Below are 21,508 nucleotides of genomic sequence, written 5' to 3' on the forward strand. Positions count from 1 at the left end.
TTGGAGCTGTGCTTTGGGTCATTGTCCTGTGGTAGAAGAAAACTGGCTTTTGCCCATCTGAATCTATTATTTTTATTGGCCAGTCTGAGATATGGCTTTTTCTTTACAACTCTGCCGTGAAGGCCAGCATCCTGAAGTCGCCTCTTCACTGTTGATGTTGAGACTGGTGTTTTGTTGGTGCTATTTAATAAAGCCGCCGGTTGAGGACCTTTGTTTCCAGAAATGTTTAGCCTGCAATCAAACCCACAATTGCTGATGCTCCAGATACTCAACTAATCTAAAGCCCAGTTTTATTGCTTCTTTAACAACAGTGTTCAGCTGTGCTAACATAATTGCAAAAGGGTTTTCTAATGATCAATCCAAATTATAAACTTGGATTAGCAAACACAATGTGCCATTGGAACACAGGACTGCTGGTTGCTGATAATGAGCCTCTGTATGCCTATGTAGATATTCCATAAAGAATCTGCCGTTACCAGCATTAACAAGTCATTTACAACATTAAAAATGTCTACACTGTATTTCTGATAAATCTAAAGCCAATGGACAAAAATGCTTTTCTTTTGAAAACAAACATTTCTAGGTGACCCCAAACATTTGAACAATAGTGTATTACTGACAGATCTCAGAGACAATACAGGAATCAAGACATGCCCACCTTCCATTTAAAACAATTCTAGGCGAGGCATCTGGTCTGCTCATTGTCCCTGCCCCATTGAAGGGATGCCCCAGGGCAGGACAATTGTCATTGTTTCTGGTTGGAGTATGTGGAGCAAGAAATAAATAGTGATTTGGGGTGACCCCAATACCCACCGACCAAATAGAAATGTGCCACAGTTGGCTGGTGCATGTGTCCTCCTCCAGCATTGGTGTGCTGGGAAAAACTCCCAGATTGCGAAATCAGGGCTCTTCTGAAAGACACACTGGTGTCAGTTGCCCCAATGCTAAAATAAAGGTGAAATCAAGGATATGTTCAGTGGCTTGGCGGGATGTCCATAGGAGGAAACATCTATTCTACTGTCCTGCAATTGCTGTGCAGTTGTTGAGATAACACAAGGCCATAGTCACATTTAAAATGATAATATGTTGAGCACAGTAAAAGTAGAATTCATATTTATAATGGTAGCATGTCTATAAGTGTGATCTTGGTTCTTATACTGTCTTTGGTAATTTTGTGGTGTGTTTTGCGCCGGTTCTGTAACCATGTGGCCAATTCAAAGCCTATGGATAAACAAAACTGGTGGATTACTGAATAGAAATCAGCTTTCATGTCCGATCCATTGCTGTAGAGGAAAACGCTCACTGAAAACATGTTAAAAAATTCTAACATCTTGACGATGCACCATAGTGTGTTCTTGATTACATAACTGAATGGCACCAATTAAAATACTGATTGATTTCAGGAGAGTGCTTCTCCTTCCCAGCTTTCTTTCGATTATATGATGGGACATAGCCAGGTGGGTTGAGCTCTTCATTTTAGTTGTGGTACTCATCATCTCTTAACAGGTACCAAAAACATTGGCTAGTTGAATATTTTACGAGTAATCCAAGACTTCAGTTCAGGAGAAATGCTATGCTGCATATCTTACAGAAGATGTAAACAAACTGTTATACAAATCTAGTGCAACACATCACTACTCACTTCTGAGACCTACAGTATGTTTGGTTTTGCATTGCCCCTGTTTCAAATAAACAAAAAGAATCCAGTAATTAACAACACAAACAGCAGATTTGCACAACAAAATTGTGGCCCTTGGAATAGATACATTTTTTTCACAATATTATAGTCAAACAATTAATCACGCTAACAATGTGTCTTACTCATTGCCATCATATCACTTTAAACAGATGTCCTATATTTATTTGTGGCATAAAGAAGATAAACCAAGGGGTATGTTACTTTGAGATAATGTTTTTAGTATAATGTCAGACAGTCATCTGGCTTCTCTGACAACTTTCCAGAAAATATTAATATGAGGCTTACATGGCAGATCATTAAGACAGGATGCATGATGTGGATAATCAGAAATGATAACCATGGCTGCAACTGTACGTGATTATGACATAAAAGCACAGTGAGTTGACAAAAAAGCAACATTCAAACTGTATTCTGGCATATTATTAAACTTGCTTCAACTCGCAGTGTATTACGACATGTTCTGTGTAGATACTAACCAAGCAACATAATGACATTACTTCAGACTTATACTGAATATACTGAAAATGAAACACATAAGATCATTAAATATTTGAACACTAACTGAAGGAATTCTTGACAGAAATATAATTGGATGTAATTATCCAATGGCGTAAGGGCATTGGTTTCCCTAATTTGTCACACTTGAGTAAAATATAATAAGAATCAACATAAGGCAGAGAACTAGTCAGCATAGTCTCTAGGGTTGGGTATTGGCAGGGACCACAGGATAAAATATTTAAATGTTTGCTGTAAGTAAGCAATGAAAATAAATGAGTAATGAGAAATAAACTTTTGATAATTTATGGAAATTAAAGTGATGAAAACTGTTTTAGTGTAGGTACAGCGGACCAGTGCAAAACTAATACTGCAATATTGCCAATGATACTGTCAAACTATATATAACTTATTTGTACAATTATATTCTATAGTGTACTGATATTACTCTATTGTAACAAAAACATCTCAAATCTGACTTCCATTATAACAGCCAGACAAGTGCTAAAAAATGTAGGCTGGATTCAGAAAGGGTTTTAAAGCTGTAGTACATCAGACGAGAAATTAATTGATCCTCTGAACCCACGCAGCAGTTATTTGATGCTTCAGTCCTTCTTCCCATGGCCTCTGAATGCATCCATGAAATTGAATGCCCCCAGGTAGTCTCCCAAGAGGAGCCCCATCTTAGTGGGCAAAATGCTGTGAGGAGAGAACACATAATAAAAGACACAGCAGTTATTTATTTAAAACTTTACAACTGCTGTAAACGATTTAAAAAATGTTTTGTATCAGTGCACAAAACCCAATTAATACTAAAGGGCAAGGCACGTCAAATGTGTCTAGTGACATTTGCATTTTTCTGCTGTAAAATGTATTATTATTATAATTATTATTTTACCAATCTTCACAAATAAAATGTCTTGACTGTGTGATGTCTTCACCCCCCTAAATTAATGGTGGTGGAACCATGTACTTTTGGCAGTCATTACAGCTTTGAATCTGCCAGCTTTTCAGTCTTAGATGTCACAATTGCTCAAGCTCAATAGATTTGGTTCAGAAATCACTTAAGGACAGACCACTCAGGAGCACTATATTTTGGAAAGCCATTCTGGTTTTATTTTTGCATTGAAATATGTTATTGTCTCCCAATAAATAAAACTATCCCAGGGTTAGGTTTTCCAAAGACTGAAGCACATTTCACTCAAACTTTGAATAATCTCTATAAACCTTGAGTGTCTCCTTTCACATTTATTTGGATACTAAAAAGTTCTGTAGTTTCTACAGATGGGACACATACCCTAGCATGACAATGCCTCTTACAAAAAAGGGTCTTCCAGCTTTGCATTCAGACATATGACAAGGTTAACACTCAATTTATTTTTCTATGAAAGGACTTACTTGCTAATCAGTATATGTACTAGATAATGTGTCATAATTTTGTTTGCTTATCTATACTAAAATATTTAAATATAGTGCCCTCCATGATTATTAGCACACTTGCTAGATTAGCATAAAAGACTATAACAAAAAAGGGATTGTTTTGTATCAACTTGAACTTCCACTCAGAATATGAGAGAATTGTTTGTTGTTCAAATACAAAACAAAATCTTAATCATGAAAAAAAAAATCTCTGTCATGACAATTGGCACTCCTACATTTAGTATTTATACACCATCTACTTAAGTCTTGATAAGGTGAGAGAACACAGCTAGGGATCTGAGACCATTCATCCAAGCAGAAATCTCTCCATATCCTTCAGAGTCCTTGGTCCTCCCATGTGGGCTACATTTACATTTCAGTAATTAGCAGACACTCTTTTCCAGAGCAACTCACAGTGATTTCAAACATTTTAACACAGCAAGGTGAAACAATCACACAATTTAGTCCTAAGTGCTTTCTAAAATCTTCCATTATTTGACAGAGTCCATGATTCCATGTATCCTTAGAAGTTTGCCAAACCAAAATAGACACTCAACAGTCCACTTATCCACCACCATACTTCAATTTATTTCTGCATTACCATCTCTATTTTCACACCAAACGCACCTGTTTTTATGTGGCCATAAAGCTATATTTCTGTCTCATATGACCATAGAGCCCGGTTCCAATGAAACTTCCAAGGTGCTGATGCTTATGTCTAGTTGAGAGTAGAAGTTTTCTTATAATAAAAGACCCAAGTTTTCCTTTCATTTTTGGAAAGGAAAGAAAAAGGTGCAGTGGTCTTTCAATTCATTTTTTGACCTGCGTGAAGTTGGCCCCCAAGCCAATGCAAAAATTAGGCAAAGTAGGCTCAATGGTATGTGCTCCGTTTGTGCTGTTATAAGTTTCATATGTTCTGCTATCATTTTATAGATATTAAAGAATATTTTATAGGTCATTCTGAGGTCACTCAGAGGTCACAACATGGTCCAAATTCAACCAAAATAGTCATGTTTGTTTGTGCTTCGTTTGTGCCAGTTCGTGCCGTTAAAAGATGTTTGTGCTGCTTCTGTGTTTTATATAGTTGTACTCAAGAGTTTGCATACCCTTGGAGAATTGGTAATATATGTACCATTTGTAAAAAAAAGTCTCCATACCCTTAGTTCTTAATACTGTGTATTGCCCCCTTTAGCATCAATGACAGTGTGCAGTCTTTTGTAATAGTTGTCTATGAGGCCCTGAATTCGTGCAGGTGGTACAGCTGCCCATTCGTCTTGGCAAAATGCAGAGTCTTTGATCGTCTTGCAGGAACCACAAGTTTGAGATCTCCCCAGAGTGGCTCAAGGATATTAAGGTCAGGAGACTGTGATGGCCACTCCAGATCCTTCACCTCTTTCTGCTGTAACCACTGGAGGGGCAACTTGGCCTTGTGCTTAGGGTCATTGTTGTGCTGCAAAGTCCAAGAGCGTCTCATGCACAGCTTTTGTGCAGAAGAATGCAAATAGTCTGCCAGTATGCAGTATGCATGCAGTTCATTTTAGTTCAAGTATTGTCATATTGTACTCCTTGAAACAACCACATCATATTTTTCCAGAGCAACCTGTATTTCTCCTGAGGTTACCTGTGGGTTTTTCTTTGTATCCCGAACAATACTTCTGTCGGTTTTGGCTGAAATCTTTCTTGGTCTACCTGACCTTGGCTTGGTATCAAGAGATCCTTCTTAATAAGTGATTGAAGAGTACTGACTGGCATTTGCAAAGCTTTGGATTTCTTTTTATATCCTTTTCCATCTTTATAAAGTTCCATTACCTTGCTACGCAGGTCTTTGGACAGTTCTTTTCTGCTCCCGATGGCTCAGTATCTAGCCTGCTCAGTGCATCCACGTGAGAGCTAACAAACTCACTGACTATTTATACACACAGACACTAATTGCAATTCAAAAAGCCACAGGTGTGGGAAAATCACATTTAATTGCCATTTTCACTTGTGTGTCACCTTGTGTGTCTGTAACAAGGCCAAACAATTCAAGGGTATGTAAACTTTTGATAAGGGCCATTTGGGTGATTTCTGTTATCATTGTGATTTAAAACGTGATAATAAATGGCTTCATATGACCACAATCCTTAAATTATTTTTATTTTATTTTGCATAATCAGTCATATTTTCTAAATCAATGCCATAATTTCACAATTTCTGCCAGGGTATGCAAACTTATGAGCACAACTGAATATTAGACATTTCATTGTAGGTGGTGATGTCGCTCAGCTTCCCTACATGCTCCAAATCCTTTCAAAATAGGCTCATTCGTTTGTGCTTCCTTTGTGCTGGTTGGTGCTGTTAAAATGTTTGTTTTTGCTGCTGTTATTTTTTTAATATTAAATAAAATTGTATAGGTCATTCTGAGGTCACTCTGAGGTCCCCCAACATCTTCAAAATTCAAACAAAATAGTCTTGTTTGTTTGTGTTTCGTTTGTGCTGGTTTGTGCCATTAAAAGTTTTGTTTGTGCTGCTGTCATTTTTTACATGTTAAATAATATTTTATTGGTCATTCTGAGGTCACTTAGCCCCACCAACATACTCCAAATTCACCCAAAATAGTCTTGTTTGTGCTGTTAAAAGGATTTGTGATGATACAGCATTTTATATATTAGAAATGTTATTATAGGTGATTGTGTCATCAGCCCATCATGCAACATGCAACATCCAAATTGAACCAAAAAAGGCTGATGAAGCACAAACAAACAAGAATATTTTGGTTGAATTTGCGGCATGTTAGGGGGCTGAGTGACTTTAAAATGAACTATAAAATATTCTTTAATATCTATAAAATGATAGGAGCACAACAAACATTTTAATGGCACAAACCAGCACAAATGGAGCACAAACGATTGAGCCTATTTTGCCGAGGTTTTGCATTGGGTGGGGTCATATTTTGGTGATTGTTTAATTGAAAAGATGTAAACACAGTCATGACATGGACAGGACATGGGAAAATACACTATATTTTCAGAAAACATTAATGCATAGTTAATATTTATGTGATAAACTGAACAAAAATAAAACAATAAAAACATAATTGTGGCATCATATTTGCATATGTTTGGGCACCCTACATAGTAACACTCCCTCTGGCAGATATCACAGCTTGCAAACACTTTTTGTAACCGGCTAAATGTCTTTCCTTTCTTGTACTTTTTTCTTCGTAAAAGGCTTCTAGTTCTGTCCACAGATTTTCAATGATTTTTAAGTCAGGGGACTGTGATGGCTATTTCAAAACCTTCAGCTTGCGTCTCTTGAGGCAGTTCATAGTAGATTTCGAGGTACTTTTAGGATCATTATCCTGTTTTAGAAGCCATCCTATTTTCAGCTTCAGCTTTTTTACAGACGTTGTGATGTTTGCTTCCAGAATTTGCTGGTATTTAGTGAAATCCATTCTTCCTTCCAACCATGTAATGTTTCCTGTGCCACTGACTGCAACACAACACCAATGCATGATAGATCCACCCCCAGCTTAACAGTTGGCAAGGTGTTCTTTTCATGGAGTGCTGCTTCTTTGCTGATCTTAACTTCATCAGTCCACTGTGCTTGTTTCCAAGACGCATCAGGCTTCTGTAGATGTTCCACTGCATACTCTATGTCTGACGTTGAATTTAATGAGGAGGACCTAAGTAAGGTTTTCTTCTACTGACTTTTCCATAAAGGTCTTGTTGGTGCAAGCATCGCTGCGCAGTGGAATGGTGCACCACCACTCCTGAGTCTGCTAAATCTCCTGCAGGTTTTCTGCAGTCAAATGGGGGTTTTGATTTGTATTTGCATACATGCAGTTCTCTCCAAGAGTTTTCTTGGTCTTCTAGATCTCATGTAGACCTCCAAATATCCCCTAAACTGCCATCTCTTAATTACATTTCGCACTGTGGAAACTGTGAGCTGACAACGTTTTGCTATCTTCTTGTAGCCTTCACCTACACTGTGGGCATTAATAACTTTCATTTTCACAGTCTTATACAGCTGCTTAGTGGAAGCCATGGTTGCTGTGTGTTCGCAAAAGGTTTAAGGAGCCTGAGTATTTGTAAAGCTTTGAAATTGGCACCAGCTGACATTTCCTAATGAAAATTGTTGACATGCCTCAGGCCTAACGAGCTGATAAAGGTCTGAGACCTTGTAAAAAGAATCTGAGACTATGGTGCCAAAACCTGCACCACATGCTACAGTATTAGTTTATACAAATCTTAAACTTCTCTCCATTGGTTGCATTGTGAAAGCAGTGCTTGGAAAGGCTATGATTTTCACCTTACAATGGTGTGATTCATGGCTAATCGGGTGTGAGAATTCAATGCCCAGATAAAGCCCCGCCTCCACGTCGATAGAGGCTCAAAACTTGGTTTTGAGAAAACATGACTTGAACATAGGTGGGAAGAAATTGTAATCATAAGAAGAAGCAAACGTGGAAAAAACTTGTTTGAATTAAGATATTTTAAGATTTTAGCATACACTTTTTCCACGCTTGAATCTATTTGAATTTACTTTTTTCATACTATGAAAGATTTCATTTTTATTTTCTTACAGTCAATACATTTGAGCTCAATTTGGCTCCATATGTTTCTCACCTCATTATTACCCAGTGAAGCAGGAACTTATGGATGACCACTTCAGATTTCCTAATGAATATATGTCATTTTTAAAGTAGAATATATTTGGTTTTAAATTATTTCTAGGGGTGCCAATAATGACATTTACTTTTAACAATTTAGAAAATGCTTGCCATATTTTCAGGCTGAAAAGCAACAATAAAATTTCATAGCATTTACCAAAGGTGCCAATAAATGTGGCAGGCACTGTGTTTTAAGAACTTTAAGAATTTTAATTAAATTGCATTTCAGAACACAGCTCCCTGTTGCTAAATTTTACTATATATTACTTGTTTCCACCAGTGTAACGGGCAAATTCATTTTGCACATCCATATTGATCCGGGCAAACAGGATTGGTTTATTACCATTCAGTTGTTCCTTAAGACACCACTTGGCCTGGAGCACCACAACATGCAAAGTGTGCATCAAGCTCTCATTTAAGAAAGGCCTTTCTGGTTACATCCAAATTGACTAGAGGGTCCACGTTGTCACATCTCAGTCCAGATAATTCATTAAGAGTAAATCTCTCAAATTCATACATTTTATTTACTTATTACTTATTATTTAAGAAATGTGCTATTACATATTTACAATAGTATTTCTTCTCAGCATTGAGAGAGGACGTTTAGGCCTGTACAAGGTTTTGTGAAAGTACTGATGGGCTCAGACAGTTTCAGATGAATATCACTAAAACATTAGATGAAACTGGATATAAGATAAGCAGTTGTGTCTGTTAGCTAATATGTGAAACACAGTCTGGTCCAGCAGTTGAGAACTAAAGAAAAACTCCCAGTTCCTGTCTAGGCTGCGTTGTGATCAGGGCTGTCGCCAGGAATCCTGCACACCTGAAAATATAAAGGCCTGGTCCCCCTCACTTAGGGACATTATTACAAACAGTGGGCCCCTTCAAGCCATGGGACCCGTGAATCATAAAGCCCTTTCCCCTTGTCAGCTGCAGCCCTGATTACTACTGTTATTGTGGAAAATTTGTATAAGTAAGTGGAAGTATAGAGGTTAATGTATGCCAGGAGAACGGTGTCTGTATACGTGAGTGCAGTGTGTATACATTTTGTTTGTGTTTGCACATGCCTATGACGAGCCTGCAACTCTGGCACTCACTCAACCGCACTTTCGATTCTTTGTTTACAATCGTGCCTCTCCACCTAGGCAGCTGTCAGGTCAAGTATACTCTTTGGCGGTCTCGCATTAGTCACTCTGAGCTCTGGAGCAGTCTCTTGTGTTTAGATAAGCACCACCACAAACAAAATGTGCCAGCCCACAGTCTCACTCCACTCTCAACCTTCAGTTCCTGTGATAGGCTGTTAGAACTAATTGCTGCTGTGCTTATAGCTCCCACGGCATTTGACACAACGAAGGCTTATCTGCATTAGTACCGGATCAATCTGCTTGGTGTCTGTCCAGATTAAAGGACAAGCGACAATGTTTATGCAGTGACAGCTCCCATCTCTGCTGGGAGCTGAAAGCTCCCATCTCTTCTGTTGTGGGATGTGGGACATGACTTAAATCCTTGGCACCCTAAAAACAATGTTTAAGAGACATTCTGAGCTTCACTGTTTGGAGGAAATTGAGAAATTATTTTATACTAACACATGAGATTTTGTTTAACAAGTAAAGGGGTGTTAAGCTTCATAAAATGTAAATATGGTTAAAGTACAGATGGTCAGCTTTTTTTCATTTTATGTTCATATTGGTTTCACCGTGTAGAAAATACAAAGTGTTTTATACACACTCCACCTATTTCGGGATAGTAAAAGTATTAGGACTTATGACTGAATTTACCACTTTTGGTTAGTATTTAGTCACATACACCGATCAGCCATAACATTATGACCACTGACAGGTGAAGTGAATAAAACTGAAAATCTCGTTACCATGGCACCTGTCAGTGGGTGGGATATATTTCCTTCAGCAAGTGAACATTCTATTGTGATGGCTAGATGACTGGGTCAGAGCATCTCCAAAACTGCAGCCCTTGTCGGGTGTTCCCAGTCTGCAGTGGTCAGTACCTATCAAAAGTGGTCCAAGGAAGAATAAGTGGTGAACTGGCGACAGGGTCATGGGCGGCAAAGGCTCACTGATGCATGTGAGGAGAGAAGGCTGGCCTGTGTGGGCTGATCCAACAGACGAGCTGCTGTAGCTCAAATTGCTAAAAAATAATGCTGGTACTGATAGAACGGTGTCAGAACACACAGTGCATCGCAGTTTGTTGTGTATGGGGCTGCATAGCCGCAGATCAGTCAGGGTGACAATGCTGACCCTCGCCACTGCCGAAAGTGCCTACAATGGGCAGGTGACCATCAGAACTGGACCATGGAGCAATGGAAGAAGGTGGCCTGGCCTGATAAATCATGTTTTCTTTTAAAACACATGAATGGCCAGGTGCGTGGGCGTCGCTTACCTGGAGAACACATGGCACCAGGATGCATTATGGGAAGAAGGCAAGTTGAGGGAGGCAGTGTGATGCTTTGGGCAATGTTTTGCTGGGAAACCTTGGGACCTGCCATTCATGTGGATGTTACTTTGACATGTACCACCCACCTGTGCATTATTGCAGACCATGTGCACCCTTTCATGCCAACGGTATTCCCTGATGGCATTGGCCTCTTTCAGCAGGATAATGCGCCCTGCCACAAAGCAAAAATGGTTCAGGAATGGTTTGAGCAACACAATGAGTTCAAGGTGTTGACTTGGCCTCCAAATTACCAAGATCTCAATCCAATCGAGCACCTGTGGAATGTGTTGGACAAACAGATCCGATCTATGGAGGCCCCACCTCGCAACTTACAGGATCTGCTGCTAACGTCTTGGCGCCAGATACCACAGCATGCCTTCAGAGGTTGAGTGGAGTCCATGCCTCGAAGGGTCAGGGTTGTTTTGGTGGCAAAAGGGGGGCCCAATGTTATGGCTGATCAGTGTATACTTTGCATGTTTTACGATAGTCATCTTCAGTTGATGTTTGTTTTGTGGTATTTTTAAATTAAATCTAATCTTTAGCAAATAAAAGGCATGTTCATTTAGATTTTACAGCTGAAATTGTCTTGGCCAGTCATTAACTTTCCACCTTTTGTCCCTCAAACAGCTTGCTGTGGCAGTATGTTTGACGTTGCTTTCCAAGGACTTAGTATCTTCTTAAGTTTGAGCAAGAAAAGGTTTCTTTACACTTCTTTACACAATTTATTCAGTAGTTACATCATCAATGAAGTGAACCAGTTCCAGTTCCATTTTGCTGATATCTTCACTTAGCTAGCTACTGTTGCACTGGAGGTATTATTCTCCTGAGCACCTGTAGAAGCCCCACCCAAGCAATACATTTGATTGGATTCAAGTATTTTGAGGCATAAGCCCAAGCAATTAATTTGATTTAGATTAATGTGTTTGAAAAAAAAAAAAAATCTTACCCCTTTGCAACAAACATTCTATAGGTATTCCCCAGGCCTTGCCACATGCCAGGCCTGATTTTAGAGGCTAGGCCAAGTCTAACACCTCTTTCATCTTAATTATTTCACAGATGAAGTGGTATGCTGGGTACATTTATTTCTACCTACATTCCTTTTGCCATAATTTTAATAAGTTTCGTTTGATCTTTTCACTACATTTCCAGGATAAACTGGATGCTTTCACCTTGTGTTTTCTTTTGACTTTCAGCCTTATAATGGCTTCCTTCACTTTAATTGAACAGCTCTTTGGTCCTCATGTTAACAGAGGGCACTTTATCTGTGTGATATGAATTGAAGAAGAGGTAGATTTGTTTTGAATGAAGCACAATGTTCTTGTAATTCACTTATTGTACACATGGGGTTACAATTTCAATTTCTAATATCTAACTCCAAGCATTTATGCACATTTTTTTTTTATTCTGCCCATTTGTGGAACAACAGATGGCTTATATCTTTAAATTATCAACATTAACTCATCTATTCTGTGCGTAACTGGGCGTAAGTCACATGTAAATACTTTTCAGGAGAGCCGTTTGTAAGACGAAAGATTTGTTCTGGGACATTTTGTCTTTTTTGCAGAAATGCCTTCTTGAAGTTGTGAACTTGAATGTGACTTAACTGTATGCGGAGTGTAAATACGAATAAAATGTAAAACAAACCCTTGTTTAACCAGCAGAAAATACACAATTTCCTGTATTGGCTGAGATAATGAAAGGGCTGGACATGCTGACATACTAAGTTCTGATTGGTCTATCAACTCACCGGCTTAGAACGCGACTGCTTGGTCAGTATCATTATGATCCTGGGAATTTCAAAGTGTGAACTAATTGCTAGAGCTCTAATTCACTTCCCTGAATTTAGCTGCCGTTGTTAACCAATCTGAATAGGAACAAGTTGTGAGACAATACCTTCTGAAGGACAATGATACCATTATCCTCTCAGAATCGGAAGATGAATCGGACAACGATGAGGAAACCCCCGAATTTGGTTGCTGTTCAAAACGTTGTAAGAGAGAGTACAGTGTTGTCAAAAATGTTGACCGTGTGATGGAATCAATGGAATGATATGAAAAGGAAATTATACAGGCATTTCATTGCAAATGCGGAGATGGCCAAAAAGAAAATGCTGGCTGGTCTTGTATAAAACAACTGTCCACTGATTAATTTTACAAACAAAGGGCAATCATGTTTGTAACCATGACAGAGACAATGAAAGTCAACAGACCAAACGTAAACGATGTAGGACTTCATATGTAATCAAAGGATTTTCCATCTGCTGCAAAATATTCCTACATGTATACAGGTAAGTCTAATATTTGCTAACTAGCTGCAGAATTCATTTTCAGAAAGTTGTGAAAGTCATTTGCATTGCTAGTAATCTAGCTATAGCTACTGATGTTACTGTTAACATTAGCTAGCTAGGTAACAACGTTAACTTACCAGCTAGCTAACATTTCCTGGTGTCTATCTTGTTTGTTGGGCAGCTAGCTTTGCCTGATGATTAGCTATACTTTAGTAAATAGTAGTGTAACATTTATTGTATGTTGGCTTTCTAGCTGAACCATCAATGCAGATACAATGGATATAAAAAGTCTACACGCCCCTGTGAAAATGCCAGGTTTTTGTGTAAATCATGTCAGAACTTTTTGCGCTTTTAATGGAGCCAATAATGTGAACCATTCATTTGAAAAACAAACTGAAATCTTCGAGGGGGAAAGTGAAAAATTAAAACCTTACAATAACCTGGTTGCATAAGGGTGCACACCCTCTTATAACTGGGGATGTGGCTGTGTTCAGAATTAACCAATCAGATTCAAACTCATGTTAAATAGAAGTAATTACACACCTGCCATCATTTAAAGTGACTCTGTTTGATCAGAAATAAAGATCAGTTGTTCTGACATTTTCTTAGTTGCATCTCAGAGCAAAAGCCATGGTCTGCAGAGAGCTTCCAAAGCTTACAAAGTAATTTCCAAAGCATTAGATATACCATGGAACATAGCGAAGACCGTCATCATCAAGTGGAGAAAATATGGTACAACAGAGACATTACCAAGAACTGGACGTCCCTCCAAAATTGATAAAAAGAAAACTGGTCAGGGAGGCTTCCAAGAGGCTTACAGCAACATTACAGGAACAATCTCCCATATTCTTCATATGAATGGGCTATGGGGTAGGGTGGCAAGACAGAAGCCTTTTCTTACAAAGAAAAACATCCAAGCCTGGCTGAAGTTTGCAAAAAAAAACATCAAGTCCCCCAAAAGCCTGTTGGAAAATATGTTATGGTCTGATGAAACTAAGGTTGAACTTCAGCTATAATTCCAAAAGGTATGTTTGGCACAAAAACACTGCACATCACCCAAAGAACACCATACCCACAGTGAAGCATGGTGGTGGCAGCATCATGCTTTGGAATGTTTTTTCTTAAGCTGGAACCGGGGCCTTAGTCAGGGTGGAGGGAATAATGAACAGTTCCAAATACCAGGCAATTTTGGCAAAAAACCTTCAGGCATCCGTTACAAAAAGCTGAAGAGGAAGTTCACCTTTCAGCATGACAACGACCAAAAGCACACATCCAAATCCACAAAAGCATGGCTTCACCAGAATTACATCAACGTTTTGGAATGGCCCAGCCAGAACCCAGACCTGAATCCAATTAAACATCTGTGGGGTGATCTGAAGAGGGCTGTGCACAGGTCTCGCAATCTGACAGATTTGGACCGCTTTTGCAAAGAAGAGTGGACACATATTACCATGTCAAGATGTGCCCAAGACTGAGTGCTGTAAAAAAGGTGTCAAAAGGTGCTTCAACAAAGTATTAGTTTAAGGGTGTGCACACTTATTGTAATGATTTGTGGTGTTGCAGGAACAAGGAACCAGGTGCAGGCAGAGGTAGCCGGTGTGGTTCTTTAATACAAGAAACAAACAAACACAGAGCACAACAAAACATATGAAAGGAAATGGCTGACTAAAGCAGCAAAACAACTGCACATAAAGGTTCTCAAAGACTTACATTGAACAGCACCACATAACAATGATCCACACAGTGGGGAGCAGAGGGGAAACATTTAAACACTTACAAATGAGTAGATAGGGACCTGGTGTGCATGATTAAGACATGTGACAAAACAAGTCTGGGATGTGTTCGTAAGTGATGGGAAAAGAGCTGCTGCTCACCGTACCATGACATTTATGCAACCAGGTTGTTGAATTTTTTACTTTTTCCCCTCAAAGATTTCAGTTTGTTTTTCAATTGAATTGTTCACGTTATAGGTGACATTAAAGGTGGAAAAAGTTCTGACATGATTTATCTTTGTCTCGTTCTTTTACATCAAAAGAATCTGGCTTTTTAACAGGAGTGTGTAGACTTTTTATATCCACTGTAGCTGGGTGTGTTTCAGGGGAGGGGTGATTATGCCGAGCTATTAGTTACATTTCCATTGTTTTCACAAAAGTGTGCAAGTCACTGATGTCGGTAATTAGCTACCTGTTTTATCAATCATTCATTGAGGTGTGTGTGTGACTATGACCAGTTATTATGAGTAGACATAAAAAGTGTTGTGGACAACCCAGTCCATCAGTACATTAAGACTGCTAAACAGCACAGTGGCTGTCCACCTGCACTTAAACTATCTGCACTTACTTTGCTGCTATTTATTCTGAATCCTGCTGCTAAGCTACTTTACCTTTCACTGTACTGTTTCTACCTGTTGTTTCAAGTGCATGTGAATTTTTTTATAATTTAATTTGGTTTGATATAGTATGTGTTTATTAGAGACTAACCAGACCAGTTTAGAACAAGGTCAGTGTCTTAAATGGCTGGGTGGGGTTAAGGTCTAAGAGGGTGTGAACTACGTTGAATGGGCGTAAACAAAGATCAGCTCTCTGGCAAATGTGAATCTTTCAAGGCTTTTTTCTAAGAACTATGTAGAGCAGATTATCACCTTTTAAAGCAGCATATCTTTCCCATAACCTTATCAAACAGTATTGTATTACATACCATTACAAAGCTTTGAATCTGGACTTTATATTATATTATATATATATATATTAGCTAGCTAACCATTTATTTTATCTCTGTGGAAGTGCAAACTGTGCCAAAGTCATTTATAGAGACCACATTGCTATACTAGGCTTTGACCCAAAAAAAAATGCAGATATGCTTGTTGTTGTCATTAGTGAGGTTTCTGCTAATTTTGACTGTCAAATTGGCCTACATTTTATAAGTGGATTGCACTAATATCTTAATGTTTGTGTGGTGCCCTCCACCAACTGCTGTTTTAAATTTCACTGTGTGATTCAGATCTAGACACTTTTTTAGAACAGTCCAATATCTGTTTACGTCTCTCTTTTATAAGTATTTAATGTCCTTGTCCTGCAGGAAAACCCACACCCTTCATTGGAGATCCATTGTTTGTTGGCCGGTATCTAGGCCAAAGTCTGTATGTTGAAAATCCATAAGGCTATCCAAATGTTGGAGATCAAAGGTTTTGTTGGGTGTATATTCTGTGTCACTGCTGATTAAAATGGTTTGAACCAGAAGACAGTGTTGGGTTTGGCAGGTCATATCTATGCACAGTTATGCATTAACAAATACAAAAAGATGTTTCCTAGGGTGTTCCAGGAGTCTAGGACACCGCCTCTGGTGCACATGTTCTGTTGTATGAGTTAGAATCTGGTCCACTAATCTTTCAACAATTTTTTTTTTCTATCATTCTCCCCTGCTTATATCCAATAAAGCAAGAATGTAAGTCCAGTAGTATGATATAAACACTATCGGTCCAATGTTTTTATTGAAATGTAAGCAGTTGAAGTCCAGTGAACAACCTGAAATGGTACGAAGATAACTGCCAGAGGTTACTGAAAACTGAAAAGTAATGTACATTTCAGAGTAAAAAAAGGCCTTGCTCATAATTAGCGTTATTATTAGCATTGTACAAATTCATGAATGGAAACCATTCGTACCACCATCACAAAGCTGCAGTGCAAGAAGAAAACTACTCTACAACACACTAAACTAAGACTAAGCGGTGTTGTTTACCTCAAAGAACATAATGATTTAATTTTCGTGATATAATTTTCATTTCAAATAAATGGGTACTTCCTGTGTTTACCAGTCAGTTTTGTTCACAATTGTATCAATCCATGCATTTGTTCGGGAACAGTAAGTGTATACACAATAAACAAAAGTTAGTATTCGCTAGCTAGAAAGCAAGTTACCCATTTCGTCTTTGATATTCACCTTGGACAGTCTAACTTTATTTGTTTGAGAGAGAAAGGAAAATACATATATATTATTCCTCACACTGAGTATGTGCAGGAAGAACATTTTTCAGGGGATAGATCCTTACTTGTTCTAACCATAATACACAGATGATGAATTGACCGAATAGAAGCTTGGACAGCAGCTTAAGGGGGTGATGGTGAATCTGTTAATCACCAACCCTTGCCCAGAATATCCAGAGGCAGTGTGTACTTTGTGCACTATAACATAGCAATCGGAAGTATTACTTACAATCTGTTTTGTCTCCATGGGTTGAACTGATGGAACTTGATGGAACTGTTATGTCTGCAAAAAGTGGCTACTTTGATGAGTCAACTATTTAGATTATGGTTTGTTAAATAGTGTCTCTCATAGACAGCATTGTACAAAAGCCAGTTTGCGCTGTTCTGTGAAGGAAGTAATACACAGCGTTGTATGAGATCTTCAGTTGTTTTGCAATTTCTGGCATGCAATAGCTGTCATTTCTCAGAAAAAGAAATGAGAGCTATACATGTATATATTAGATTATTGAAAGTAGCATATAGAACATCATTTCAGAGGTTTTCGGGAAAATAGCCTCAAATTGCTGATTTAGATAATGTGTGATATCAAAACATTTTAAACACAAGTTGAGTCAACCAACCGCATGCTTTTGTCCCAGCACCTGTAGAGAATCCTGTCATGTACACTTTTTCTAATAAGAAAATGGTGTGTTTCACCATTACTGTGATAGGGTGTGCTGAGCATACAAAGCACCTGTTTTACCCGGTAGTCAAGTTCTAATAGTTGCAGGTACCTTTACAGGTAGTTGTTTCCATTTTTAGAAATGCTCTGTGGTTGTGTAAACAAAGATACTGCATACATATATGCAAAACCGGTTTGATTACATCAATATCTATGTTACGACTGGGATTGTGAAGAAGACACTACAGCCTGCGAGTCAGTTTTGGATTGAATCCATAGTATTTGGTACAGTACTTACTTTTTTAGGGCGATGATGAGGTAGAGGCTTCGAGGCATATAAAGATAGACTTGGTCAGTTTGGATTGCATGAATGATCTTTTTGGCCACATAGTCAGGTTCCAGGATGGGCATGAGCAAGGGCCATCTACAAGAAACACCCAATAAAATATTAACAGATCTGCAGTTCAAAGCAATGGGCTGATCTTCTAGAGTGAATCTACATCTAAAAATGCATTGCATGCACTGACAATTTCCAAAAATTATTGTCTAACCCCTTTTTACAAATCAATTAAAGCTAGAACACCATTGCTCTTATAATTTTTTTTGCCTTCATTCCGCTTCTTTAAAAGATACCCCTTGAAGAACATGTCTCTTTGGAGAACAAGGGCTTTTTTTGCAAGGGAACAGACACATTGTTAAAATTCACTGTCGCTACTGGATAAAAACATGACTTTTCATATTTTTAACATCACATTCAAATCTCACTGAATCCTGATTAAGTTCAGAAATGTTGTCTTTGTGTGTGTGAATAACAAGTTGCGGTATGCTTCCTCTTGTTCTTTGTTGAGTAAAGAGCTGAACCATGGAGGAGAAATAATAGTGAAAGCATCAGAGGGCCCTAAGAGCTAGCATTGTAATTCATCCTGACATCATGAACACACACAAACGTACACAAATCACTCAATTGACCACTATCTCAACTGACATCTAAGGACATGGCCGTAGGCAATCCCTGTAGGGCTGGCTCCATGGCATCTATCGTGGTCACCCAGAACTAGTAAGGAGATATTGTCCGTTCACGTGAATGACTGACAGCCATTGACAACTCTAGGTATACTACCATTCAAACTCCCTGGTCTACATTGTATATCTACTGTGGCACACACATTTTCTACTTTATGTCTATAGTTCTTCTACAGAACGTGGCCTGTAGCTGCACAAAGTGTGTGTGTGCGTGTGTGTGCGTGTCAGGTGGAACACAGAACCCACTTGGTGTTAATGCCATCAAACATCCCAGTGTTGATGAAGAAGGGACACACGATGGTTGTCTTCACTCCGTGTTTCTTTGTTGCTTGCAGCTCCAGCGCCACAGACTCAGCAAAACCCACAGCTGCAAACTTACTGGCACAGTAATCTGAGAGTGGACAGAGTGACAAAGTTGGAATGCATTACTGTGTGGTCACAATGCAGAATCTGTCATTGGCCCTTAATGGACAAGGAACATTTCTAAATGTAGAAGTTAGTATTAGATATGTTTCAGGCCTACCATGCTGCAGAGGTCTAAGGCACTCTTTCAAAGCACCAAGCAGACCACCAAAGTCTACATTTGAGCTTTTATGTACCACTAGCTGAGGAGTGGGTTCTAAGCACTGTGAAAACTGGTTAGTTTTGTTCACAATTGTATCAATCCATGTGTCCTTTCGGGGAGAATAACTGTATACATCACAGCAAACAAAAGTTATTATTCACTAGCAAGAAAGTAAGTTATCCATTTCGTCTTTGATATTCACCTTGGACAGTGAAACTTAACTTGCTTGTGAGAGAAAGGAAAATACATATATATTGTCTGACTCTGAATTCGATCCGGAAGAACACTTTTCAGGGGATAGAGCCTTACTTGTTCAAACCAGAACACACAGAGAATGAATTGACCGAATTGAAGCTTGGACAGCAGCCAAAGAGGGGCGATGGTGAATCTGATAATCCCCACCTTTGCCCAGATGGCACACGAAATCTACGTAGTAAGAATTAAGAAATATATAAAGCAAAAAGAGCAAAAAATAGAGCAATAATGTACATAACATTATAAACTAGCAGCAATCTTTAAAATAATAGGATGGGGAATATGTACAACATGGGTAGAAGTATTGAATATTATAGATATATCAAGTATAGCAATAATATACATAATAATGTTAACTAGCAGCAATTTTAGAAGAGTAGGACGGGAATATGAAGAATGGCAGAAGCACAAAAGGACCAGGCAAAATTATGGCAAAATACAAGTGCGTATGTCAAAGGCGCCGGTAAGGACCCTAAGCTAATTTGTAAACATTGAAGGCATTCTAAGATCAAAGAACGTTAGAAAGCTATCACAAACTCTTGAACGGGCTTAGTATTTCGGTGATTGAGAGCTGGGAGGAGTGCTGCGTTTGTTATGATTGGGATCTGGAGGATCTTGGGATCTGGAGGCTATATGTTGTCCTGGTGATGTGGTTGAGAGGAACTGTAAACAGACCTTACAGATATAGCAATGAGTGAAACCTCAAGTCTCCTCTCCCACGTCCCTTGTACCTATCTTATGACTACAGCATTTTCCACAATTACAAATATTATTCTGAAGTCCACCGACGAAAATGGGCCAGCAAGGCGAAGCAACCTGTCTTCACATAGCTTGTTGAGGTTAAAGTTCGGGCTTACCTCAATGATATTACTGCCGAAGAACTGAATCTGTGTATGATGGCTATAATAAATTGTTCGCTGGTGCCAGTTTGACTTACCTGCTGGTGCCAGTTTGACTTTCCATTTCCGCTGGTTGTTTAGTCAGAATACAGTTTAAAACATCGACAACAGATTACCAAATGTAGATTGAAGTGTTTTGGAGTTGTTTTCCATTTGCAATGCAGCTTTGGAATAGGGGTATCCACAGTTTCCAATCATGAATTTGGATGATGCTAACCATTCTAATTACAGACTGGGACAGTTGAATAATGGATTTCTTTACAAAATGCCTTCAGGAACAACTATCCATTTAAGACAGTGCCTTATATACTAGATATATGTAGGAATTAGGGGTGTCTCGACATCCCATCATTGAGAATAACCGTGAAAATTGAATATTGATATCGCCAAAAAAACATTGTGTCTTTGCGGATCTCTCTTGGGGGTTCTAGTGGGACTAACAAGTTGATTTCAATGCCAGTACATAGGTCCAGTCTCTTTGTTTAAGCACATGCATTGTTTGTCTATAGGTGACATAAGATATCGAAAAACTGAGAGGATTTTTTGGAAAAATACAACTTCAGTTTCGCCTAGTGAATACTATGTTATAATATGTGTATAATGAATGCCTATTCACATGGAAAAAAGTATGTTGTATTTTCCCAAAATCTCCTCTCCGTATTTCCATAGTTTATTCCTGTGCTTAAACTACTAGTCTGAACCTACACACTATCGTTTGAAATAACGCATTTTCATAGCTTATTCACTAGGTGAAGATTTTTTGAATTTTTCCAAAAACTCCTTTCGGTGTTAGGCCTTGTGGACCATTTGTTTATTTGTTCATCTGGTTGCTTTTTCACTATCCATTAATTGTAATTTTTCTTTTTGCATGCTTTTCTTTTTTATTTGTACAGTTATGGGTACAGACTCTCTCCACATCCATAGACTCGTATTTTGAGTGTAATACATTTGCCAAAAAAGAGGAAAAAAATACACAAACTAAGTTGAAGATGAATTAGACTAGGAGTATTTATTTTCTTCAAATTTTCTATAGATTCCGCAAAAATCTTGTTACCGTGAATTATTTTGGCCATGATAATCATGTAGTGAACATCTGATATTGTGCCAGCCCTAGTAGGAA

The 21,508-nt window shown here is 38.5% G+C and overlaps 1 protein-coding gene across 2 annotated transcripts in view; it reads right to left on the reverse strand.

Moving 5' to 3' along the window:
• Window positions 1-1,896: 1,896 nt before the first annotated feature.
• Window positions 1,897-21,508, reverse strand: part of sdr16c5b (short chain dehydrogenase/reductase family 16C, member 5b) — a 30,349-nt gene continuing 10,737 nt past the window's right edge. For both annotated transcript variants that reach the window (XM_010900747.4, XM_029116401.2), the window contains exons 5-7: window positions 18,916-19,060; window positions 17,945-18,070; window positions 1,897-2,893 (exon numbers count right to left, since the gene is read on the reverse strand). In XM_010900747.4, coding sequence (XP_010899049.1) covers window positions 2,800-2,893; window positions 17,945-18,070; window positions 18,916-19,060 — 365 coding nt within the window. In that variant the 3' untranslated portion in view covers window positions 1,897-2,799. The remainder of the gene's footprint in view (window positions 2,894-17,944; window positions 18,071-18,915; window positions 19,061-21,508) is intronic.

The sequence above is a fragment of the Esox lucius genome, chromosome 21 (assembly GCF_011004845.1).
Source record: "Esox lucius isolate fEsoLuc1 chromosome 21, fEsoLuc1.pri, whole genome shotgun sequence".
NCBI lineage: Eukaryota > Metazoa > Chordata > Actinopteri > Esociformes > Esocidae > Esox > Esox lucius.